This window comes from Carassius auratus, chromosome 2 (genome assembly GCF_003368295.1).
Source record: "Carassius auratus strain Wakin chromosome 2, ASM336829v1, whole genome shotgun sequence".
Taxonomy (NCBI): Eukaryota; Metazoa; Chordata; class Actinopteri; order Cypriniformes; family Cyprinidae; genus Carassius; species Carassius auratus.
In genome coordinates this window covers 23,957,833-23,985,284 of record NC_039244.1, presented here as the reverse complement: position 1 = coordinate 23,985,284, position 27,452 = coordinate 23,957,833, and the positions used below count along the sequence as shown (strand labels likewise).

At 35.9% G+C, this 27,452-nt stretch overlaps 1 protein-coding gene across 1 annotated transcript; it reads left to right on the top strand.

The window, feature by feature from the left end:
* The first annotated feature begins 673 nt into the window (after positions 1-673).
* LOC113037765 (tenascin-N-like) lies at positions 674-27,243 on the top strand. Its single transcript, XM_026195119.1, has 14 exons — positions 674-780; positions 5,260-5,649; positions 6,239-6,613; positions 9,668-9,931; positions 10,792-10,974; positions 11,082-11,171; positions 19,491-19,754; positions 23,720-23,850; positions 24,510-24,648; positions 24,806-24,957; positions 25,140-25,236; positions 25,354-25,518; positions 25,600-25,763; positions 26,972-27,243. The coding sequence occupies exons 2-14, from the start codon at positions 5,265-5,267 to the stop codon at positions 27,095-27,097; spliced, it is 2,535 nt and encodes an 844-aa protein (XP_026050904.1). The 5' UTR covers positions 674-780; positions 5,260-5,264; the 3' UTR covers positions 27,098-27,243.
* The last annotated feature ends 209 nt before the right edge of the window (positions 27,244-27,452 follow it).

The following is a 27,452-nucleotide window of genomic DNA, read 5'->3' as shown; positions in this document are numbered from 1 at the left end:
CAGTTTTGGAATCAAGAGGAAAATCTCAGGTAAGAAAACATAAAATATTGCTCTTGTAACCATGTGGTGCTGAATTCAAGTAGATTTTTTGCTCTACATGCCCTTCATTAGCTGTATACCACAGTTCCTGGAAAACAGATTGATTAGTGCTGCTACTGTAAGAAAATCCTTGACATAAAAAATGTGTTTATTAAAATCTATGGTAACACTTTAGAATAGGTAACACTTATTAGTTGCTTATCAGCATGCATATTACTAGAATATTAGCCATGTATTAGTGCTAATTAATGCCTTATTCTACTTGACCTTATTCTACATCCCTAATCTTACCCTACCTAAACCTAACAACCACCTAACTAACTATTAATAAGCAGCAAATGAAGAATTTATTGAGAGAAATGTCGTAGTTAATAGTTAACAAGTGTTACCTATTCTAAAGTGTTAGCAAATCTACCTGCGAGAGCTACTGGTATTTATGGACCACTCCTGTTAAGTTTGTGTTTCATATATGTATTGTAATAAGTTCCGGACAATGTACAACAGAGAAGAGTCTCATCACCTCCATCAGCTCTGTCCTCTATGGTGAAGTTTTGGAGGTAGCCACACCCAGGCTGGCCATTGGCTCGTGGCTGCAATGAGGGCATTTAAACAGTTTGAAGGCAGAGAGTTGGAGGAGTCGAGACATTGCTGAATGGCCGGTCTGAGCTTGTAAACAGGTGCCTGCACTAATAAGCGTCCGTCAGTGAGCAGGAATAATACTGTGGCAGGCAATATTCTCGGGTAAGGCATCTACAGTACAGCTTAATTGTTGCATGTGCATGAGCTTCTCACTTTTTTGCAGCTGTAAAAAAAGTTATTTTTAATTGATATTAAATTATATAATGATGTTAATGCAGTGATTTACAATTTGTAAAAAAAAAAAAAAATGAATTGCTTTTCTTTTCTAATTTGCAAATTCTTGCTAATGAATATTAATATTATGGATATTCACAACTGTAAACATGTTTTGACTGGTTATATAAAAAAGTACTTGTTATGTGATAACATCTAGTTTTATTTTTCTACAAGGTATGATTTAACATGTCTGAAACAAATTAAAGTAATATATTTTCTTAGGGTCAGATCACATAGAAATATTGCATGAATACAGTGCAATCTTAACTTTTGAGCTTTGAATTTGTTTTCTTTTCTTTTTATATTTATGTTACGCTCTAATGTTCATGCTCAGACTAAGAGTTATTGCTAAATGTATACTTCTTTAGGATAAATACACTGAAACCATCCATAGTGTTTTGTCATTTAAGACAATAATCTTCAGGTATTATCAGAAGCCCAGATCAGATGAACAGCAGATGTTGCACGCAGCCCGCTGAAGGTTTACTATTTGCTCCTTGCACATTACACAATACAAGCGAACAGAGTCACTTTTGGGAATCTGACAGATCCTTGTAAGTCTGCTGTGGTTTCATTCCCCAGTGGTACGTACTGAGGAGAGGAAATGAGTCTGTATCTAGACTTAAGCTTAATTGCTTTCAGCTCTCATCAGAAGAGCAAAAGGGAGAAATGACTAGTGCTGCTGTTTATGGCTTGCAGTCTGCACTCCTCACCTCTCCTCCTCTTCTCTTCTCTGCACTGGTAAGCCCTAAATCTTTTTAGCAATGGTGCAACTGGGGCTCTGCTTTAGATTCAGAGAAACAGACTGTCTTTGTCTTATATAGGAGAGGGCATGGCATGGCACAGTCTGGCTGCCTGTTTTCCTGCCCTCTACCTCACAAAGTTTATTTCCAACTCAAAATGTGAATTTTAGGTCCTTGCCCTTTCAGTTCCTAAAAGGCATAAATGAGTCCCAATCACAGCGTTGAAAGCTTATATTTTGAACAGAAAACAGTCAACGGCCACTTAGCAGCCTGCATCTTTTCTGTCTTGAACCAGACTCTGTTAAACATCTTGTTGCAGAGATTTCATTGAGCATGGTTTGCTGAAATGTTCAATGGAAGATACATTTTCAAACATCACTGGGTGTAAATTGGCAAAAATGTGTAAAATTCAAGATGATTAGGAAAACAAAAGCAAAACCTTTTAATAATAATAATTATTATTATTAAAGATATTTTCCTAATTGTATTATTAGCAATATTTAAGATGAAAACAGGTAAAATTAACTCTTATTAATGTTAATATTAATATTAACTATTATTAAAAACACTAATTTTGCTAAAATAAATAAAAAAGTTTATTCTTTTTTTATTCATGGGTGGAATAATGAGATTTTTTTCATTATAGTTTTAATTAGCCTAATACTTTTTTTTTTTAAACAAATTATTATTTCAGATTTTTTTATTTATTTAAGAATGTATTTGTTAATTTTCATTTGATACCTTCCTACCTATAAAAGAAAATAATATCTATCTATCCATCCATCCATCCATCCATATACATGTGTGTGTGTGTGTGTGTGTAAATTTACAGTGCAGTCCACTGGATGAGTAAAAAACAGTTAAGAGTGAAACATTATTCATGAGCAATTTTTGGACTGTGATCAGCAATTTTGATGTCATACATTGGCCAGTCACATGCAAAATGTGGGCAATAAGTATTTTATGGTTGTTGCATGGCAGTTTGTATTGTCTGTTCAATGGTAGAAACATAGCATCTTTTTTTGTGTGTTTTTGTATGTGCATGAGGCAGGCTCAAACATCCCCTCAGTAGCAGTGGAAGAAGAGAGTTGGCAGGCTTTTCCAGTGTGCTTTCCAAGACAAATAAAACCACAAAAAAGAAATGGTGCACATGAAATAAAAGCCTCTGACAAAAAGCAATAAACAAGACCTTCAAAGGCCTTGCAGCTTGCAGTAGCATGTGTTTGGTGTCTGGGCTTGTGATATGGGCTATGGCAGGACATGATGGACCTCACTGCTCTGTGCCTTAATACTGCATCATCCAATCTAATTAGGAGAGACTCTCCTGCCTGTTTGAGTTCAGAGGTTAATTATTTAAATGTTACCCAGTGAGTTGAATATCCTTATTTAGATGTATCAATTAGAAGAGATAATGCAGAAGGAAATATTTTGTTCCAGTACACAGTCCCTTTTGAGTCACAGATGTGAATCACTTTAAATCTAAAAACACATGTTAGACCAACATTATTTCCCTAAATAGTCACAGACTTCTTGAGTGACTTGAATATACCATTTCATGAGAACTGTGTTGCTGATTTGTTATGTGGTTATTGTTATTGGATTATTGTTTTGATCTGTGTGGGCATTTTGTTTGTGCCTTTGCTGTAGTTCTTGTTGTAAGTATTGAGGTTGATTATAGCACGTGTTTATATGAATCTGGGTTGCATTGGCTGGATGGGACATTTTGGATTTAGTGGATGATTCATCTTGTTTTATTGGTTTATTTAATGTTATTATCTGGAAATTTCTGAACACAGAATGGCCGTCAGCTTTCAGTCTTCTTAGACTAATGCAATGGAATAGCTCTCCACATCTGCAAAAGAGAATCTGTCAAAAACAACAGCCGCCAGCAGTGTTTTCTGGATCTGTGTGGCATGAGCTCCAGATTTTTCTGTGCTTCTGTTCACATTTCTACCTCAGTCCTGAGGGAGTTCTCGGTCTTCTCATTTCAGCATTTCTGCCATTCCACATCTGCTTCTGGACTTTGATGTGTGTTGTTCCATGTTTATATTTAAGCGCCACATTTACAGAGATGTCCTTAATGTTCAGAACAAAGCATGGAATGAATAAATGATGAAAAAAAGACAAATTCAATCTGAGTACTGTGGTGCAAGCATACTTTGAAATGTTAAGCCATTTACTGTAATTGTCTGGTTGTCAGTATCACAATATCACAGTGTCGTGGCTTATAATCTAAGTTTATGATTGATAAAGACATCAATTCCATAAAGGTAAAGTGGCTTTGAGACATTAATGTCTTGTTTTCAATGTCAGTGAACCTATTTGGCTTTAAAGGCAGGGAAGATGACTGTCATTTTAGGTCCTGTGGGCTCACAAGGGCCCTCACCTTTACATCACTTATACAGATAGATACAGAATGTGTGTCTAATCTTCTGCATGCATTCAGGATTTTTAAATCACAAGTTCTATGTGCTGTCTATCTATGACAATCTGATGCTAGATTGGCTAATTATTATATATTATTTATATTAATAGAGGTATGCCCAAGATCCTATTCTAGATATTTATACTGGATGTATAGTTATGTACAGAATAATGTATAGAATAATAAAATAGAAATTTAAACAGTTATTTAAATACCTGACATATTATGTTATATTGTAATTATATTATTTGATAAAATTCAGTATTTGTTATTTCATAAATAATAATAAACATGTTAAATGTTTATAATAAGTTTATATAAGAATGCTGTAATAATTTGTGGTCCTTATATTGGACTAGATTGGATGCTAGATTTATGTTTTTTGTTTGTTTGTTTTGTATTTTTTTATATTTATTTATAGAGGAATGCATTTATTGTAGATGGACATTTAAACAGTTTTTTAAAATAATGAAATATTATTTAACATTTTATTTATATTATTTTATAACAATTTATACAAAAATTATAAATTTATATATTTTTAAAGAATTTTTAATTTTAGAATAATCTATCATTTATCAAGTAAGTTATACATATTTACAGTATTAATTTACCAATTATGATTAACTTTACTGGATTAACTACATCATCCGACATCCGGTCAGACGCTTACTGCTAATGAATTACATTTTCCACTGGTGCTCAGGAAAAACAAGTTATTTTAATTCAGTTTTAAAGCAAACAAACCCCTGGTGGCTCTTTCTAAGCATGCACTTTCTCTTTTATAACATTTCTACTTTTAAATAAAGATGCATTCAAACCTTTGAATGACATTATCATCATTGGGTTTACATCATTTTGTTAGAAGGGTTCTTCTCCCAGAAGCCCTTGTGGTTGTGGATGTGCAATTATGGTTTGGATGAGATGTGCTTGAATATAAGGTCTGCCCAGTTCCTACTGTAGGATTAGAGATCTATAAAACTGGCCTTGTAAAACAGATTGCGCTCCATTAAAAATAATGCGATGTCTTGCACAATGATTTTTGTGTGTGCAGCTTGCAAATCAAACTCCTTATTGGAAGGTGGGACCGCAAACCATAGGGAAAGTTTGATATTTTAAGAAAGAAATGCTTGTAAATTTAACCACGCAATCATCATAAGATTCCCCCAGGATTCATGTCTTTCTGCTTTCTTTCAGAAACCATGATTGTAAGATTCAACGGGCTGAAGAGAGGCCTATTCCTTCAAGGGATGTTCTTTGCAGTGTCCCATCTTGTGCTCTCTGAAAAGCTGGGTCCTGCTGAGAAAGAAGTCACCTTCAGCCATGTCTACAGCATTGACTCTGGTTGCAAGCAGGGTTCTCAGGTGGTTCAGCTTTCCCAGGACCAGGCCTCAGAAGGACAGTTAGTCACAGTGGATGGAGAGAATGACGTTGTTTTCAAACACAACATACGTCTGCAGTCGGCTGGTTGTGGATGTGCAGATTCCGAAGACTTCAAAGCCCTGCTGTACCGTGTAAATGGCCTGGAGGAGGAAGTCACCTACCTAAAGAGCCAATGCGCTCAGGGCTGCTGCAGAGGAGGGTCAGGTAATAATACAAACCTGGAGATTTTTCCCTGATTTTTAAAATCTCAAAATCAAGTTACCTAATTTGGTGCTGTTAACCATCTATATATATATCAGAATATGCCTCAAATATAACCTAGTTGAATCGATTCATGCTAAAATTTTCAGTAAAATAATACAGTTTTAATTTTTTACATATACATTTACGTATATTTTACTAATATACTGTGAATGTGCCACTTTTGTTTAAAAAAGTTAAAATATTATGCTTTTTTATAATTCTAGTTCAATTTGTAAATTTTTAAACTGAATTTGAATGAAAGTATCAAGCAGGAGCTAAAATTCAAATTTGAATTTAGAATTTTAGAAAGGAATACCATTGAACTGAAATAAAAAAATATGTATATAACCCTAATAAGTGCGAATTTGAACAAGAAAAAACAGTGTTTGCAACTTAAAAACAACAACAACAACAACAACTTAGTTAAAGGCCTTATAAAGAGACATTGAAATCTGTGATTCTTCGCCCTGGTCCATATATCTGAGTTCCCCAACCTCCAAAATCTCATGCAGGTGAAATATGTTAAGACTGTTCTGTTTTGCTACTGAAGGTGTGGACACTAGCTGCAGTGGGCATGGCACATACCAGCAGGACTCTTGCAGTTGTAAGTGTAACCCAGGCTGGGAGGCTCCAGACTGCTCTATCTCATCCTGCCCCGACGAATGCAACGATAACGGCCGCTGTGTTGACGGACGCTGCGTCTGCTATGAAGGCTACACCGGCCATGACTGCAGCCAGCCCACATGCCCTAACAACTGCAAAGACAAAGGCCAATGTGTGGATGGCAAATGCGTGTGCTTTAGTGGATTCTCAGGAGAAGACTGCAGTATCGTCACCTGTCCGAATGACTGCATAGGAAATGGACGCTGCGTGGATGGACAGTGCATCTGCGATGAGGGATTCTTTGGAATTGACTGCTCCATGGGTAAGATTTTACTAAACTGGTTTACAGGAAATTCTGACGAGAATATAAATGTCCTAATTGTGCTTGATTCACTAAAAATAATCTTTTAATAATTGTTATTTTTCACTCTGAAACTGCTAGTATATTTTACAAACAATAAAAAAACAGCAAGTAACACTGAATTAAACAAGAATTTTTGAAGTAGATCAACAACAACATAAATAAATAAATAAATAAATAAACATCTTTTAAAACATACTCCAATAATATTTAATTTTAAATTAAAACAAGAAACAAACAAACAAGAAAACAAAGTGGAACCTTTTTTCTAGTTCAATATTTCAATATTTACAAAGTAAACGTACTGCTTCTCCTCTGCTTTTCCAAAGATCAACTATATAACAACTAATTAAACACTTTGAGGTGGCACATTTGCTCATATAAATGCTCGTTTTTCAGTCTCCTGCTGGAAGAAAACAGTTAAAGATAGGCCTCATTAGCACAAGGGCATTTTCCACACGTTTCGCCCTCAGACCTTCAGATAGAAGTGAGTGCCTCAGAGTTGGAATGCATGGATAGATGAGCTGAGCTTCAAAAGATATATAAGCCATGGCCAGAGCCTTAGAGTGTGACACATCATTGGTGCAAAAATTTCTGAAATGGTTTTGAATGGAGTTAGGGCACGTAATTTACTCCAAGAATGATAATAGTAGGGATGTAAGAGCAAGCACTGCAAACTAGTCAAACAGATCAATTTGTCTGTTACAGTCTCATGATCTTGCCACTAATTGGCTCTGGAATATTATTTGAGGGGTTCAGCTGTCCATAACTTGTCTGAAAGATTTTCCATATCTAACGCTATAGGGAACTGCCATTTTTATTGAACCACACTCATTCTTGCATTTATGGGGATTTCTGACCTGTAAAATCTTACAATGATTCTAGGATGATGCTTTAAAAATTATACCTTGAAAAAAAAAAATAATAATAATAATAATATAAAAATATAGGTTTATTATATTAGGAGGTATTTATCTACTTTTGCTATTTATTCCAGTGATGGGACAGCTCATTTTTTATCAGCCATTACTGCAGTTTTCAGTGTTACATGATCCTTCATAAATTTATTTCAAAACAACAACAACAACAACAGAAATCTTACCGACTTTTGAACAGTAGTGTATAATGTATGTTGCAAGCCTAGACCTACTGGATTATGTGAAAGTGATTACAAACTCACACCGATGAGACCTTTATGAAAAACAGAGAAAAACACAATGAAACAATTCTATGTTAATCATGAATGTGGTCGATCATCAAAAGATCAGTGTGGCAACTTTGTTCTGACCACAAAGAGTCAAGTGGGTTTTGGTGGATGTCCTAATGGTAGATCAACAAAGTGCAGATGTTGAAGATTAATTTACTGTACCTACTGCTTGCACCACAGGCTTAGTCACTGCATAAAAAGTGACTACAGTTTTGTTCAAAAAGTGTAAGAAATGTATATTAATCCTGATCACAATAAAAACATCAATAAAATGTAATCAAAATTTCATTTATGCTTAATTAAAGTTGCTTTAAGCATCAGGCTGATGTTTCTCTGGCTTAAAGAATCACCACTTTTGATTTATGCAAGTTTGTCGTAGTCCAAACAGTACTGTGTTGTAATTGTAATTCAATTCCTTTGGTCAAAGCCCCCTTAAAATCGATTGGTGGGAGAATGCATTTCTGACGCTTATGTTTTCTTTACACCTGGCCTATAAATTATTGGTTCAGCAGGCATTTTTGGGAAATTATCTACGGGTGAAATGCTTACTGGCAAACCCAGGAGAGTACAGCAAGAATGGCAATATTAACGGCCACTGGATGGAAAGCCTCCTGCAGAACTGAAGGAAAAAATTGACTTCCTGTCCCCAGGGGCGGAGCCAGAAGATGTAAACATTCGGGGCTTAGCCCAAACCTAGGGGGCTGCAGGGGTGTACTCCGCAGGGGAGATTTTTTTTCCCCCATTTATGTCAGCTAAATGCACTATTTTTCAGGCTGTTTGAGATAACAGAATGCCTAAAGATCTATACACTATCTGGGAAAATGATGGTTACTCAGAAAAAAAAAATATTCACCCAGTAGAGCCTACAAACTATTTTGTATTTAATTGTTCTCCAGCTATATTTCTCAATTAATCTTATCCCACTAATGTGCCGAGAACAGTTGTAAAACATGCCCTGAAATAACTTAGCATTTGATACATTGGGATATATTGCTTTTGAATCTCTCTCTGGCCGGTGAGGTTTGCTGTTACGAGTTCCTTTTTAAAAAAAATTGGTATGTCCATAATGTTAATTTCAGGCGGTTAGTCAGTGAGCTCGCTACGACGGCGGTGAAATAAAAAGCCCACCAGCCCCTAATGACAACGACAAAGAAGATGATTTATATTCTTCTTCGTTAGTTTTTATCGGCAGTTGGCAAACAAGCGAAGTGATGCGTGATGCTTTACCGTCCGCCACAACGCACAGTAATAGAGCTTTTGTTTTTTTTTTTTTTGCCGCTCCAGTCTGAGAGACTGAGAGGAAATGAAACAAAGTTGAAGTTATTTTTAAAAAGCTAAAAGATTCGGGGCTTTTGACAAAACATTCGGGGCTTAAGCCCCATTAGCCCCCCCCCCGCTCCGCCCCTGCCTGTCCCCTCGCCATGTCGAAGAATGTCCAATCCTGCTGTTCAGTCTTGAACAGTGTCCACAGCACCCTTTTCTCCCCATCGTGGATTTTCCTGATTTTTATTTTCTCTTGCAGTTTCCTTAAACCCTCCGTCTCCTTTATTTTTAGTTTTAAGTTGGTGGATAATGTGTTAATGGAAACTTCTGCTGACTGTCTGACTCTGGAGCTCCTGGTTTGCTACTGGGGCCCTGTATTCAATAATGAATATTGTCAATGAATATCGACTTATATTTTGGTCTGTTTGTCAATGTTGGTTGGTTGAACAAATTATTAATTAATAAACAGGACCCAAATGCATAGAAAACTAGTAAATAATCTGATGTGAAAGAATGCTCGTTGACAACATCTCTTCATATTTCAGTTCTAGGACCAAAAGGTCTCCGTCTGATCAAAGTCACAGATGAATCTCTGCTGGTGGAGTGGGAGTCTGTGAGAGGGGCCGAGTACTACATCCTGTCCTACTATCCAAAGGGAGACGAGGGAGCCATTAAAGATGTCCGGGTGGAAAACACGAAAAACTCCTACCTAATCACGGGCCTCAGAGCCGGAGTCACGTACATAGTGCAGGTGTACGCTGTCATCAGAGGCATTAACAGTCAGTCTGATGAGATAGTGGCTACGACTGGTAAGACCAATTGCCTAAAATACTACAAATATACTGGCAGTCATGAAGTATTGAGGGTTCGGTTTTTATTTAAAGCTTAAAATAGATATTATGTTGTTGTCTAAATACTTTGTAAACAATGAAAGTTCATTTCAGTTCAGTAAAATGGCTTTGTCATAGTGGTATTTGTGTTCATTTTAAAGCCAGCTGGTAGAGTTCAGCGAAAAGCCAAAAACACATTTTCAAGGAAATGAATACTTACAGTTGTGCAACAATGGGATGAGCACTACAACATTTTGATGTGGTCAGTCATACACTTCCCACAGCACATTAGACTCCCATGAGAAAGTGCTGATCATCTGGATGTAACGACAAAGATGAATGGCCAGCATTGGACACTGTCTGTCACCAGTTAACAGAGAGCTTGAATGTCTGAAAGCATTTCCTTCTCACATGAAAGTGTAGGTTGGTCCTTGTCTGCAACTCATTTCTGTCATCCGGTGGCAGAATGTTAAGGGCAGATGCTTGTAAGAAGAGTACTGGAGACATCAAATAAAAAAGATGAAAGAAATGGCAAAGGATTTGCATTAATATGTATCAAATAAATCTGTTCACACAGAATCACTGTAGAATTAAGAAAAAATAACACACACACACACACACACACACACACCCACACATACAAATGAATATCAATCAGCATATTGATTTCTGAAGGTTCATGTGACACTAAAGTCTAAAGACACTTCTGATATATGCCTGATTATACACAGTTGTCATATTGCACATTGAAACAGGTAAAAACAACTTAGCGCACCATTACGCTTTTTCTCCATTTACTGTCCATAAGAGATATTGCCCCTATCTGGTTTTCTCTTCAGAGGTCTCTGGTGTTGAAGGAATCAAGGTGCTGGGCCAGACAGAGGACTCTATCCAGGTGGACTGGAAGAATCCTGCAATTGCTGTGGACTACTTCAAATTGACCCATGCTAGCCTTGATGGTCAGGGAGGACAGGAGAACGTGGCAATGAGCCAAGAGGCCAGAACCAAGCATACCATTGTAGGTCAGTCCGGTGTTATGCATCCATCTGCAGTCACAGGTCCCTAAGCTTCAGAGTGTATTGACTTCAGTAGCTGTGTAGTGAGAACAACATGAATGTGTGTTTTTCAGGCCTCAACCCAGGAACCGAATATCAGATAGGCGTACAAGCAATCATAGGGGAAATGGAAGGCAAGCCATCGTATGCCACAGGGGTCACAGGTCAGTAATCTACCTCGATAGCAATGCATAAAGTGTAAAGTAAAATTTCCAGACACCACTTTAGTTTTTCTTTCATAGTTGGGATGTTTTCACATTTTTAGATTTCCTTTAGGTCATTATTTTTTACTTTACAATATGAATATTCAATATGTTTATTAAGCCACTTCATTGTGCCACACTGTAGGTGATTTAATGCCTTATTAATCTTGCAGGGATATTGGTGCTCACAATGTAGGAGAAACCTGACCTAGAAATGACAACATCAAAATCTGCAGAAATACATTAAAGCTGCAGTTGATAACTTTTGTAAAAATGTATTTTTTACATATTTGTAAAACCTGTCATTATGTCCTGACAGTAGAATGTGAGACAAATAATCTGTAAAAAAATCAAGCTCCTCTGGCTCCTCCCAGTGGTCCTATTGCCAGTCCCTCCAGAAAAACGTGATTATGCGATTGCGTGATTTAATGCATAATCAGCCAAGGCAGAACCTGATTTTACCAAGTGAGACATGTTCCTGGGACAACATCGTTGTTGACCCTGGAACAACATTGTGATTAACCAATCAGATTTGAAGAACCAGTTTATAGATTTTGTGAAGTTTACGCTTAAAATCAGTGTTTGGTGCTTTTACATCAGTGTCATTCATCTATCATTTCCTCTGATTTTAGGGATTACTCATGGTTAAGGTTAGGTTTAGGTGTAGGGATATGGTTAAGAATATATTTTTGGAGTAAAACGTTGTTCCAGGGTCAACAAAATATGTTGACCTAGGAACACATCGAACTTGGCAAAATCAGGACGTGCTCAGCCAAGGGCCGCATATTTATGCGGGGGTTGCATTTTTTCAAATACGCCGCACTTTCGCCGCATAAATTGCCCATTTCAGGAAGCAAAATATGCAGAGGTAGCATGATTTCATAATAATAATAATTTTCGTTGGAAAAAAATTGACATATATCTTAGCAGAAAGTTGAAAAATGTTGCGTTTACTTCACACAGGTAAATCGCCATTATTTTCCAATGGGAACCTTATGAAGTGACGGAATTGCGCGACGTGAACATCATCTGTGAAGCCCACGGTGAAACCAGGGTGAAGCACGCAAATCATTCTCATCTGCCAGCAAAAATAAGCTCAAAAGACCGCGCGAAGCAGTTACCCAGTGTGTTACATGACAGTGAGGGCAAATTATTTTGAGAGAGGGATGAGGATGAGGATGGCGAATGATCAGTCCCTCCAGAAAAACGCGATTATGCGATCGCCTGATTTAATGCATAATCAGCCAAAGGCCACATACACTGGGTCGCATTTTTTCAAATACGCCACTCTTTTGCCGCATAAATTGCCAATTTCAGGAAGCAAAATATGTGGGGCTAGCATGATTTCATAATCCCTGTATTTTCGTTGCAAAAAAACACACATATATATTAGAAGAAAGTTGAAAAATGTTGCGTTTACTTCACACAAGTAAAGCGCCATTTTCCCCCTATTGCCATGGGAACCTTATGAAGTGACGTAATTACGTGACGTGAACATCATCTGCAAACCCCGCGGTGAAACCAGGGTGAAACTTGAAGCCAACAAAAATAAGCACAAAAGAACGCGCAAAGCAGTTTCCCGATTTGTTACATGACAGTGGAGCCAAATTATATTGCGAGAACTTGCGAAAACTGCGGTTTGATGAAATAGAGAAAAAAAGGTGATTCCCCCAACACCCCCTTCTCACTAGGCTACTAACACTGTTGTAGTTTCATTCAAAAGTTTACAGTTTTAAGATTGCACTTTTTTGTGACAGAACAGTACCCAAAAAACTTACAGTTGTAATTATATAAGTAGTATGTAAAATAATTTACGTTGCAGTAAGAGATTGCAACTTAAATATTCTGTGATTTAGTATGCTCGCTTATCATAGGAAGTAATAAGAAATTACTCTTTACATTAAGGTAGTAGCCTAGTGAGAAAAGGGTGTTGGGGACCTTTTTTTCTCTTTTTCATCAAACCGAGGTTTTGCAAGTTCACGCAATTTCATCGCATAAAATTGCAAAAATAACCCGCATATTACATTGCATTTTTTAAGAAAACGTGCCGCATAATCAAGTATTTTTGCCCGCAACAATCACAAAAAAAATCAGCGTTTTTCTGGAGGGACTGTATTACCATTTGCAGGAATACACCGCTCCCGGTAAGAAAACAACCAATCAGAGCTGCGGTCCGTAACTTTTTTTTCTGTTCAAAGTATACAAAATGTATATAATAAGCGAGTACACCATGAAACCATTATCCAAATCGTGTTTTTTAGCCTGTCCTGAAGGTGCACCTATAATAAGTGTTTATATTTGGACTATTTTAGATTGCTTCGGGGGTACCGCGGCGGAGTAACCCAGTACCTTTGTGATTCTTTATAGACATAAACAGAGAGAAGTAGCTCCGGCTACAATGTCCTTACGCAACACGCAAGCAGTTCTGTTTATTAACCAATAGAACGTCAAAAGTTACCGACTGCAGCTTTAAGAAAGCAAAACATAACAGAGACAAATAGATGCAGAAATTAGATTATTGTTCTGATGTTGATGCTAGAGATAAAATCTTTGCCACAACAATCTTTCAATGGAGGGAGTCCTTTCATGCTTTCATGCTTTACGCTCAGAAAATATTTTCTTCTGAAAGGGTTCAGTGTCCAATGGTAGTTAAAATCTTTTCAGCCCAGTGCATAAGACAGATATTTTCCTTGTGACCATAAATCAATTAAATTGCTTCCTGGACTGAAAAAAAAAGCAAAACAAAAAAACTAATCCGTTTTATTATTTTACCCAGGGCTATTTAAATGTGGCAGTTCTAACATTACTTGCTCTGAAAAAGTACACATGTCCAAAACCAACAAATCTTCAGGAAGAACCCTAGAGGTATTGGTTTCTGTTTTATTGTAGGTATCTTAGTGGTTGGAGCTGCAGATATTTAAAGGTAGTGCTCCAGTGCTTTAGAAATGATAGTCTGCCAACAACAAGATCTTTATACTAACTAAACCTGTCAAATAATGTGGAATCAAATAAATAGTGGTCTGTAAATCTCCCTTAGAAGTGCCCAATGATGTCTAATAAAAATAAGTCTTTTAAATACGTGATTCGTGCATGTCTGTGGCTTTTGGAAATGTTGCAGAATAATTTTGAAGGAGTGCCCATATAATATCCCCCTTATTAAAATGAAAATGATCAATAGCCCTCAAATCATTAAAAGGCATATGTCATGTTTTAGCCTTAAATTTCCTATAGTCAGGTGCGACTTATTTATAAAAATTTATTTGACATGAACCAAGAGAAATGAACCAAGAGAAAACATGAAGCCTTAAATTTCATAGTCTAAATGCTTGGACTAATATTTATGTCTGTTTAACAACTGTAATATTCCCTGTTTAACATTTATGCGTCACTGCGTTTGGCTCAATAATAAGATCATCCCTTTAGAATTATATAAATTACGGTTGCAAAGAAAGCTTAACATACATAACCACAGTTATGTGCAGAGGGTGGTTTTAATTTATCAAATATAGTGCAGGGAACTGCTAGATTTTGTATTCCACATCTGCGGCTTTGAATTATTGCTGTAAGCATAAATATAGTTTACTTTGTCAGGCTATTTACCTATGGGAATTGAGCTCTCAGCCAAAGGTGCTTGAGTTGGATAAATTAGAGTTTGCCTAGTCTCATAGTCAGCTAATCAGACGTGTGTAGGGCTGCTTTGTCTGAGGAGACAAGTGTGGTGATGTCTCAGTGAGAAAACAATCAACAGTACAAAAATAAAGCAAAATAGTAAATCAAACGTGATTGTAACCGAACTGTATAGGCAAATACATAAGTAAGTATTTGTGTTTAAGCTGTCTACTCTTTAAAAAAGATGTTGTTTTAATCAAGATCCTTCTGTTCTTAGAACCCCAAGCCTTCCTTAAAGGGATAGTTCAGCCCAAAATCAAAATTAATTCCAAACTTGTATGAACACAAACATATTTTGCAATTTTTATTTATTATAATTTTTTCATTGGGTCCCAGTGTTGTTTTGGACCCCACTGATGTCAGCCTCAGCGAGATTCTCAGTGAGATTCTCAATTTCAAAAGTACTGCCTTTATATTTAAGGGTAGTAGTACATCCTTTGAGTCTGTTCCTGACAACAACAGCAGCCATTAGAGAGGTTTCCAGTACAGTATTATCTACTCAGCAACTTATGTATTACCTCACCAGTTACTACTACACTTCGTCTTACCAATCCGTAGGAACAGGAAATTGTTTTTCAATGCTTCCTCACAGCCATGGCATATTTTGCACATGTGCAACACATCTTCTTGTTATCCGGTGCAATCTAGGGTAACCATATTCTTTAACGTAGAATTTCATTTTACGACTGAATAACTATAGCATTCAAACTGACCTGAAGTGATCAAATGCCCCCCAACCTGGTTTCTTTTAGCATCAATGACTTGAACAGCACTGTTGAGCTTTTTAAGTTCTTGGGAACCATAAAAACACAACTTTAAATTAACTAAAAAGACTGCCTCTATAAAAAGAACAAAATGGCTCAGTAGGGAACGTTTCTACTAAGACATTCATTCTGCTGCAGACATTGGTACTTTTGTTCTACCCTAAATGTGCCCCTCATCACTTCCTACAATCAGGTGTAGTTCTGCCACCACAGGGGAGTTTAAGGCATCGTTTGTTCTGTGGAAAGAATCATTGGATTGGACATCTTCAAATAATTTAATGTCCTAAAGTGGGTAAGCAAGATCTCACATCTTGATCAGTACTACCTTACAATTATTTTTTTTTTAAAGAAGGGCTTTCAAAATAATAATAATAATAATAATAATAATAATAATAATAATAATAATAATAATAAAAAAATGGTTTGGTGTTTGTTTTTTTTTCTTGAGTTTTTGTTTTTTTCTTTCTTTATATTAACTTCAGAAAAAAGTCCATACTAAAAGTCCATTTTGAGTACCAAAACCAGTTTGCATAGTTTACCTACAGTATATAGTTAAACAATTGATCTATTTATTGAAGTTATATTTTGTTTATTCTAATACATAATACCTCCACATAATAACTGTTAAATGCACCTGCGAAGAGGTTGTACCTCATGTCTTTTTTAGGGCCGGGACTCGATTAAAAAAATTAATCTAATTAATTAGAGGCTTTGTAATTAATTAATCGAAATTAATCGCATTTTAATCGCATATAAATATTTGACCTGAGAACAGTGAGAAGTTTTTTTTTTTTTCACATGGATTTATAGTATACCATTGAATAATGACTGAATACATAAGCTTAAGCAACAAAATATTGTTTTATTTTTGTTCAACCAAGTCTAGCAGACCAGTGCAATTTTTGACATTAAGTGTAGCAATAGCATATTTAGAAACAATTTAGAAAAAGTACATTTCAGAAATTCAGGAAGCTTATAGGTGCTGGAACCTTCTGTAAAGTGTTTTTAAGTAAAACACAATACTGTCAATTACATTCAGAACATTGGAAACACTGACTATTAGAACATACCTGTAATAAACAAATCTCCATATTCATCGGGAAGAAGGAGGCGGGAACCGGCGCACAATCAAAACTCATTTTAATAATCAGAAATAAACACAAAACGGCGCGTCAGCCCCTCACGGCGACTGACGCGCACAAATAAAAGCCAAAACCTAAAATAATGTCCCAGGCCTGGTCCTCTCTCGTCCTTCACGGTCGTCACTCCAGTTTTATATCCTTCCATCTCCTACGTGGGACTCGATACTAGCGGTGGGGCTCAGGTGTAGCTCATCTCCAATCACTACACCTGGCCTCACTCCTCGTTCCCACGCCTCTCGGCCCCGCCCCACTCGCCACAATACCATAACATACTAAGTCCAACTCTCAATAACCTTGGCCAAAACAATAAAGAGTTTAACATAAACTGCCAATTGCACCAACAAAATAATACATAGTTCAACATAAAGTGTAAAGTCCACGCTAGCTGCTATATGTTTTGCGTTAAGGTGATACTTGAGGCTCGATGTGTGCTGCGGTGACATGCGAAGCGAACGCTAGTTGGTGCTCCAGTATAATCGGTCAGCCGAAACTTATCCAGTGAGAAACGTTCCGCGGTGCAAAAATACGTTATTAAAAATGCGGGAATTTTTTTTCTGTAATTAATTAATCTTAGTTAACGCATTATTTTTTGTGTAATTAATTAATCTCAATTAACGCGTTAAAGTCCCGGCCCTAGTCTTTTTCACCACAAACTCTATCCTGAAAATGTATTTATCACAGTTTGCAATTTAATGTAATTTTGTGTAAATAAATGTACACTTATCATGTTCTATAAATATTTAAATATCAATTATTTAAACATTTAAATATCAATTATTTAAACTATTTATTTAAAAAGTTTAAATATTAAACTATATTTAATATTTGAATTTGTACTGTAAAAAAAACTGTATATATATATATATATTCTCTCTAAATTATCATTGTATTTTATTTAATTTGATGTGGAAAAACAACAAATTATATTGTTTATTATAAAATTGTTGAAATATTTTTTCCTTGGAAAAAGGCAAAATAATTTATTTTAGGGTCCAATTCTCACTATTAACTAACCATTAACGATGACTTTTGCCTCAATTAACTCCTTATTTGCTGCTTATTAATAGTTTATAAGGTAGTTGTTAAGTTTAGGGTATTGGGTAGGATTATGGATGTCATGCATTATATGTACTTTATAAGCACTAATAAACAGCCAATATGTTAATAATAGACATGCTAATAAGCAACTAGTTATTAGTGTAAATTGGACCATATACTAAAGTGTTACTGAAAAGAAATACTGATTTAGAAAATGTACAATATACCAGTGTTGTTGTGGTTTTTAAATCTGAATGTCTTGAGTTAGCTTCTTTTCTAGTATTAAAACTTATGTGGTGCTAATTGCACTGCAGATGACATGAGTGCACTCACAATTGATTGTATTCATGGATTCATTTTCTGTGCAACATTTTTCTGTTTCTTCATAGTGAATCTAAAATGCACATCTCATGAAGCAGATCGTGCAATAATTCTGCCCTGATTCTCATGATGGATAAACAGTTTTCCATGATAGAAAAGTGCTTCCAGCTCATATCTCCCCTGCTGTACTTTGGCTTGAAAGCTTGAAATGAGTCCTGAGAAAGTTGGGAGAAATATTTTCTAATCTGACCATACTTTAATGGTCAGAGACAGGGATAGAGATACATTTGGCAGTTTTTCTCGATCACTCTGGCCCCACTCTGTTTGAAAAAGGACATTTTATTTGTATAAGCAATAACACAGATAAGAGCTGCTTGGCACATATCATATTATTATAACTTGGTTGTTTGTGTGCTGAGATATTGACTAGGTAATTGCAGAATCATTAAGTTTTGAGTGTCTCATAAATGCATTTCGAATTGGCGTTGTCTGCTTTCCAGTTTGAACTGTTGCTTTGTATTACAGTACGTGTTTCAAATTTAGACGAGTCAGAAATGATAAGCAATCAGAGAGCATAAAGTGAGAGCTGTGTATTCAAGCAATCTTGGAAGACATCGTGAATCAGTTTCCATGATGCCGATAGTATGGTGACATTCAGCTAACCTTGCTGCAGTCACACAACAGTGGCTTAAATGATGATTGCTTTTCCTTTTCTACTGACTTCCTCTATTGCATTGCATGGGCACTTTCTTAGTTCCAGTGGAACTGCTCACAAATGCATATAGCATTAAAAGACAAAAATATAAATTCTCTGAAATCTCTGATGTCTTTGTATCATATGCAATTGTGTGTAAATAATATTTTTTTCTAATAAATAGTTAAATATTGTGGATTGTGTAAACGTTTTAAGCATTCATCTCACCAAATGTCGTTAGACTTAGATCATTTTTTCTTATTAAGTTTTTTTTTTTGTAAATAAAAAGTAAATGTATATTTTTGAATCAATTAAATATCTAATATTTTATTTATTCAAACAATATTTGTTCAATAGTTGAAAATATTAAATTGTATGTAAAATATTTTATAAAACAATTATGTTTATGCAACAAAAAGATACTAATATAAATGTAAGATATTTGAAATCTCTGAAATCTTTTTATCATATACATTTGTAAATAAATAGTACATTTATTTACTGTTTATGGATTTTATAAAAAAAAATATCTCATTTAAATTGTTTTAAAAAAGGGCAAAAACGTTGATTTAGAACATTTTGATTTTTATTTCTGCCAGTGTTGCATGTTTTTATTTTTTATCTGAATGTCTTGCATTATCTTATCCAACAGACATTGATGCCCCAACCAATCTGGCAACCAGGGGGGTGACGGAGAACTCTGCAACTGTGACGTGGGATGGTGTTCATGCTGAGATCGATGGTTACATACTGATATACAGCTCTGCAGAGGGCACCGGTCGAGAAATTATAGTGGGCGCAGATGCTACTTCTTACCAGCTGACCTCTCTGAAACCAGGAGTCCTGTACACAGTTTTCCTCTGGGCGTATAAGGGTTCTCGTTCCAGTCAGAAGAGCATGACCAAAGCTGAGACGGGTAAGCTGTTCACCTTCTGGGTGAGGTTGTGGGGCTTTACCCTCACTGTTTTTATTTTCTCATCTCAAGCGTTCCCTCAAGGGATCTTGCCACTATTCTTTGATCTCTTGAGCTTCTCAGTGAATGGAAGACTGGCATTCTCATGTGTTCATTGTTTCCTTGTGCATTTAAGCAGTCATTTCCGTGCCTAAATCTATTTCTTTTGACAGAGATTTTGTCTACATTTTTGCATTTGGCAGACACATTGTACGTGTTTTGTGTTATCTGAGAATCAGACCAAGACCTTGGCGTTGCAAGTACATGCAACCTACCAGTTGTCAACAGTGTATTATGGAGCCATAATGTTCTAGTATTTTGCATTCTCCATAAGATTAACAAATGTAGAACTGATAATTTTTCAGCTCTTTTAAACCGCCAAACCTGTAATAAGAAGACTCCTGCATAACATTTCAAGTTTAAGAGAACAAGACAGGTATTTCTCCAGTGGGTGCTGCTGTAGACACGAAAGCAGATGGTCTAAGTGCATTACCAACAGACAGTCAGAGTCAGGAAATGCAACCCAAACAGAAGCACTTGGATATATAACAGATGTACCCATGCGCATCTTCTGTTGGGTTACCATAACCATTTATCATTATAGCGTCTAAAGAGCATCAGAAGAAATCTGTGCACTATAGTGTGAGCAGGATTGGGTATTTCTGTTTGCATTGTATTACTGATACAGCCTTTAACAAACTGCATGGATGGCTGGAATATCTACCTAGGAATATTTAAAGGGGGGGTGAAATGCTCGTTTTCACTCAATATCCTGTTAATCTTGAGTACCTATAGAGTAGTACTGCATCCTTCATAACTCCAAAAAGTCTTTAGTTTTATTATATTCATAAGAGAAAGATAGTCTGTACCGATTTTTCCCGGACGTGTGGGCGGAGCTAAAGAATCACGAGCGCCAGTAGGCTTTTGCGTTGAGAGCATGTGGAAGCTGTGACATTACCGTGAGGAAAAAACCATCATCCAAAACAAACCATGGCTAACAGTCAGATTCAGCCGTTTATTTATGATCCAGAATCAGATCCCGAGGCTGAAACTGAACGAAAGCAGCAGCAGCAACGACTCGCTCCGAGCGGGGCTCGAACCCGGGTCTCCGGCATGGGAGGGGGACGCACTAACAAGGAGGCAGAGATATTTTAAGCAGTTTTACTCACCGCCTGCGGTTCCAACACATGATCGTGACCCTTTTTCGTTGGAACTGCATCATCCTTAAGAAATAAACGATACGCAAATCCGTCGTCAAACTGGGCCTTGTTTGTAAAACAAGCATCTTCGAAATGCAGGGAACAAACAAAAACACTGGCACAACTCCATTGATGCTCTGTAAAAATAAACTCCATCCACTGGTCCCTTAATGCTGTTTTTTTTTTTGGTAATCTGTGCAGGGTTGTCTTGCCCTGGCAACCAAAAACACACTTCTTTTGTGACTTTTCGCGACGCTCTCGCTCTGATCAGTGAATCGCTCTGATCAGTGAAATGTCTGTGGCTGCTGTGCTCAGCCCAGCCTCGCTCTACGGGAGCGCGCGCTCTTCCGGCAGAAGTGTCCTCAGGACCCATATAAGGAAATTCCGCTCCATCTAACGTCACACAGAGCCATACTCGAAAAAAACTTTCCGAAACTTGTGACAAACCGGAAGGAGTATTTTGGGAACAAAAATACTCATTCAAACGTACAACTTAATTTTTGAAACTTTGTCCATGTTTAGCATGGGAATCCAACTCTTTAATGGTGTAAAAAACTCAGTATGCATGAAATAGCATTTCACCCCCCCTTTAAAGCTTTGTTTACTCGAATCAGGGAGCCAAAAGTTTAGATAAGCCTTTATATTTTGTAGAAAATCAAATCATGTTGTTTACAGTAGCTGGTGCCTAAACTTATGACAGTGTTTCATAATGTTTGGCACTGTAGCTGCTTAGCCTCAGACATGTTAATCTGTAATGTTTTTTTTTTGTTTTTGTTTTTTTACTGTGTTTTGTGTTAGCATTTTGTTACTGCATCATTTAATGTGTAAATCTTCAATTTAAATGGAAATTGTCAATTGAATAAACTTCAAATAAATGTAATCCCAGGTAACACATTTAGGTAATAAATTCCAAGAAGGATTCATAAAATATATATTTTTTAAAGAATACTCTTACGCAGCATGTTGTGCTGTTTTGTCCCCTTGGTGGAGTGATGAATTGCAACATTATAACAGAACCTGCTGGCTGCATTAATCAAGCTGAACTCTAATTTGAGAAAATTGCACTTTTCATAAGCACAGAGCATTTCCAAATTTGAATTAATTAAAGTCATTAATTTTCGCTCAACTTTGTAAAGAAGCAAACATCATCAGAAGATAAAACTTTATTGATCCTATATTACAGTAGGTCAAACTGTGATGGAAATTAATAGGACATAATATCTGTATTATGGATTTATAGCTAGTTGTATCAGTATTAAAAGGATAAACTGTCTACCTTCATGGTTCAGTGATACATTCCTTTACATAGACATGCATATTCTTATATCTCTGCTGCACTTTCTATACCTGCATGGCTGTAATGCAGCAATGTTGTGCTATAACCTGTTGTACAAATGGCTTTCTAGATATAGACGCTCCTACTAACCTCATGACCAAGGAGGTGACCGAGGACTCCGCGTTGGTGACTTTGGACAAGGTGCAGGCTGAAATTGATGGCTACATGCTGAGCTACAGCTCTATAGATGGCTCCGGTCATTAGGTTCGAGTAGGAGCTAACAGCACCTCCTACAAATTCACTGCTCTGAAGCCTGGAGTTCTCTACGTTGTCTATGTGTGTCTCGTGCTAGCAAAAAGAGCTCGACAGAAGCAGAAAGAGGTTTTTGAATTGTGTCTTCCCTGTCGGCTCATGCAAACTAACACAGAGTTCTCTGTTTTGAACAGTTTATCTGTTTGCAGAAATAAGACTTTAAATCATGAATCCTTAGGTCCAACTGTGCATGGCTTTAATGCAGAGATGCGCATTACAAGTGAAGCGTGTCATTTAAAAAAAAGTTTAAATGCTTTCTCATATACCATGGTTGTCTACCATTGATTTATTAATTGTGTACAGATTACGTAATCTGTAAAACATGTTGCATCGCTTCCATCTCAGGACTTTTGCTTTGTGAAATATAGAGCTGTTTTACTCAAGATGCCTTCAAATGAGCTACTAAAGGTAAACACAACAATGTCAATTGCATATTTAGATTAGTTTGTAAAGAAATGACATGCTTCACCTTTAATTGAATGTGTCAACTGCTCATTTAGAAATAAATTCTACTAACCTAAGTGGTTATTGTTTTGTTGATGGTTCTGGGCATATGAGAAGAAATCAACATCGCCCTCTACAGGTTCACTAACTTAAGTCCTATAGTTATTAGCAGTTTAAAATATGTCCTATAGGACATATTTTACATACATTAAATAGGACATATAAAAATAGGACATATAAAAAATATAGGACATACATTAAAATATGTCCTATATTTTTGACTTGTATACAAGTTCACTGCTCTGAAGCCTAGAGTTCTCTACACAGTCTACATCTGGACTGTGAAAGGCTCTCGCTCAAGCAGGACAGCCACAATTGAGGCTGAAACAGGTTATCTGATTCAAGCAGGCATCATGGCTCTGTACCATGCTTTCTTTGACTGCCTAAATATGTCAGATGAAGCATGACGAAGGTCTTAGGTAAGGTCTCGTCTCAGCAGTATTGATAACTGAATTAACTCTGCACAGAAAATTCAAATTATACTCTTTTAACAGCTAACACTCAAAGACAATTTTCATCTGTTAAGAGCTCATTAAGATTAAGTTGTAATCTCCTGATAATTTCCAGACACAGTTCAGCAACATATTGAATGATGTCAACCTTATTCCACTGAACTTTTTTTTTTTTTTGATCCGCAGCGATTGATGCACCAAAGAATCTCAAAGCCATTGATGTCCAGACTCAAACCTCCACTTTAACATGGAAAGCTCCTCAGGCTAATATTGATGGCTACATCCTGACCTACAGGGCTGAAGATGGCAGCATGCAGGTTTGCTCTACATGCTAACAGATTTTGAAACCTCTTCAATTCAATTCTGTATCCGCTTACAATAATTCACAAGGTATTATATGTTATTATCAGATCATGCAATAGCTAGCATGAACTAACAATACACTTTTATGGCATTTATTAATGTTGGTTAATTTTTATTGTTTGTTTACTAAAACATTTAAACATTTCCGTTTTGTATACAGTAAATTAACATTAATGTATTATGAACCGACACAAACTAAATTGTAAAATATTTTCAGCAGCCATTACTCCAGTCTTCAGAGTCACGTGATCCTTCAGAAATCTTTCTAATATGCTGATCTGGTGCTCAACAAAAATTGTTCCTTATTCTTATGAAACAAATCATGATACATTTTTCAGGATTCTTTGATAAAAGGAAAATTGGAAAGAATAGCGTTTTTGTTTTGTAACATTATAAATGTCTTTAGTCTCAATTTAATGTATCCTTGCTGAATAATTTATTTTTAATTATTTTTAATTGTTAGATATAATATCCAATATACTAAGAACTTTATTGTAATTAATTTATTGTATAATTCATAAATGTCTTATGTTTGTTAATATCTGACTGACGTTTGTCAAATGTCTAAACTGAGTTGTTGTTTGTTTCACTGAATTCTGCTTTATTGTTTTAGACTGTGGAAAAAACTTTGACTGCGCGGGAGAACAGATTTGCTCTCTCTGACCTCACAATGGGGAAAAAGTACATTGTCACCCTTATTGCCTACAAGGGCACGAAGAAAAGTAGGGTAATGGAGACACGCTTTAGCACAGGTAATTTATGCAGTAGCATATTGCTTCATTTACATCCTTATGAGACCACTCGTTTATCAACAGATCACCAAAGTTTATTTTCACCAAATATTAAATATATAAAAGTTAACTGAAATAAGAAACCTCATATATTTATTGTGTTGCTGTTTTTTTTTAGTGCGTCTGGCCTACCCGTTCCCAATGGACTGCACTCAGATTATGAGAAATGGAAACATGGAGAGCGGCGTCTACACAATCTACGTCAACAGCAACCGTAGCAGAACCATGCAGGTGTATTGTGACATGACAACTGACGGCGGCGGCTGGATTGTGAGTATGCCGTTATGATGATTTTTTATTGTGGAATATTTAATACTGAGGTGAATTCATGAAATGCAGGATTTTATTAGTTAAATATTCTTCCGGTTTTGATATTATTAAATTAATTCATGTTGTAGCCACAGTATACATTGCTCTTGTATCTAACAATTTATCCTATGTATCAATCACAGGTGTTCCAGAGACGAAACACCGGCAAATTAGATTTCAAGAGGCGCTGGAGAGAGTATACGAAAGGCTTTGGAGAACTGACAGATGAATTTTGGCTCGGTATATCTAATAAAGTTTCCACATTATATGCTTATTGAAACCTTTCACTTACTCATGTCTTTGCTTCACATTGAACTAGATATTGATTTGAACTCCTCTGATGCTTTTGTTGGCCAGGTTTGGAGAAGATCCATGAGCTGACTAATACTCCTACACAATATGAAGTGCGTTTCGATCTGGGCTTGGGATCAGAGCGGACGTATGCTGTCTACGATAACTTCAGAGTAGCACCATCCAAACAGAAGTTTAATCTTACCATCGGCAGCTACAAAGGAAATGCTGGTAAGTGGAATTATGTAATCTGATTATGCCAACAAAGTTATTTGAAGCAAAGTGATGGTATTAATAACACATTTTGCACAGGTGATGCCATGACCTACCACCAGGGAGCGTCTTTCTCAACGGAGGATTCAGACAATGACATCGCGCTTGGCAACTGTGCTCGGACTCACCAAGGGGCCTGGTGGTACCAGAACTGCCACCTGGCCAATCTGAACGGCAGATTTGGGGACAACAGACACAGTATGGTGAGTTATGAGGATTTTGTTGTTAATCAGAGTGAAATAGGGTGTCTTTTTTAGTGTGGTTTATTCTACAGATTGCCAAAGGAAATACAGTAATGAGATGTTATAACCAGCAGGGGGAGCTCTCAAATTACAACACTGAAGGGACGATTTGAAGCGAAAACTCTTAAAAGAAATAGCTTCAGTAATTCAAAAGCAGTGTTCTGGATCTATCAAAGCTCTTAAGTTCACAATTAAGATGATTCTTTCAAGTTGGTTGGAGATTTATATTCCTATTACAGCCTTTATTTCTTTGAGGCTAACAGATATGTTTTTCCTGGAATAGGGAAAACAACATTTTAGGCAACAAAGTATATATATATATATATATATATATATATATATATATATATAAACATTTTTCTTCTTCTTCTTCTTCTAAACATATATATATATATATATATATATATATAAAATTTTCTTCTTCTTCTTCTTCTAAACATCTAAGCTTAGGTGTTAGGGGCTACCAACTTTTAAAATTAATTTACTATTATATTAATATTTATTAATTTTTTTTTTTTTTGTCCCTGATTTATAACTTTGCATAAATGGCCCAAACATACACTACTGTGCAGTAAGATGTGAACTGGTGCTTTTATACTACTATAAATTCTTTAATTCCATAAGGATACATTATGTTAATCAGAAATGATATTAAATACATTTGTAATGCTGTGAAATATTTCTATTTCAAATAAATGTTGTTGTTTTCTCATTTATAAGTATACTAAATGTGTCCTCAAAAACAAAATCGTTCAATGTTTTTTTTTTCTACATCAATTATAATAAGAAATTTTCCGTAAGCACCAAAAGATCATATCAGAATGATTTCTGAAAGATCATGTGACACAATAATTGCCGAAACAGGAATTTTAACATTTTAAAATATATTGAAAATGGGAACAGTTATTTTAATTTGAAATAATATTTCAGAATATTATTGTTTTACTATTAGTTCTGACCAAATAAATGCAGCCTTGGTCAGCACAAAAGACTTCTTTCAAAAAAAAAAAAAAAAAAAAAAAAAAACTCTATATTAGATTAAATCTCTTTCATCAATGATGCTGCCCGATAATATAATGAAAAATTATGATGAAAAATATAATGCTAAAATAACGAGTAGCTGAATGTTAGTAAAATAAACGTAATACTTTCCTGATTGTGTCTTTCAGGGAGTAAACTGGGAGCCATGGAAAGGTCACCTCCAGTCTCTCGACTTTGCAGAAATTAAGATCCGGCCAGTGGGAGCAGCGGGCAGACAGAAAAGGTCATTGAAAAGGAGAGTAGCTGTGTATTAATAATCACTTGACAAAAAATGTTATAATAAAATCCTAAATGTTTCAGAATCTGATCAGACCAAGTTGTAATAGTTCTTCATATGAGGAAAGCCACTCTATTCTGAAGATTGTACGCTTGTGTAACTGTCTTTTGTAACATTATACAAAAGTCAGATTTCAAATAGAATATGCTATACTTCTTTTGATTTACTATATATGCACATTGTATATGAAAGAAATCCAAAAGCAAAACAACATTTGTAGCATGACTGACATCACAGTACCATTCCGAACTCAAAGGGTGTATTTCATAAATTTTATAATCTTCATAGAACCTGTTTTTTTATATATATATATTTTATTACAGATTTTTGGA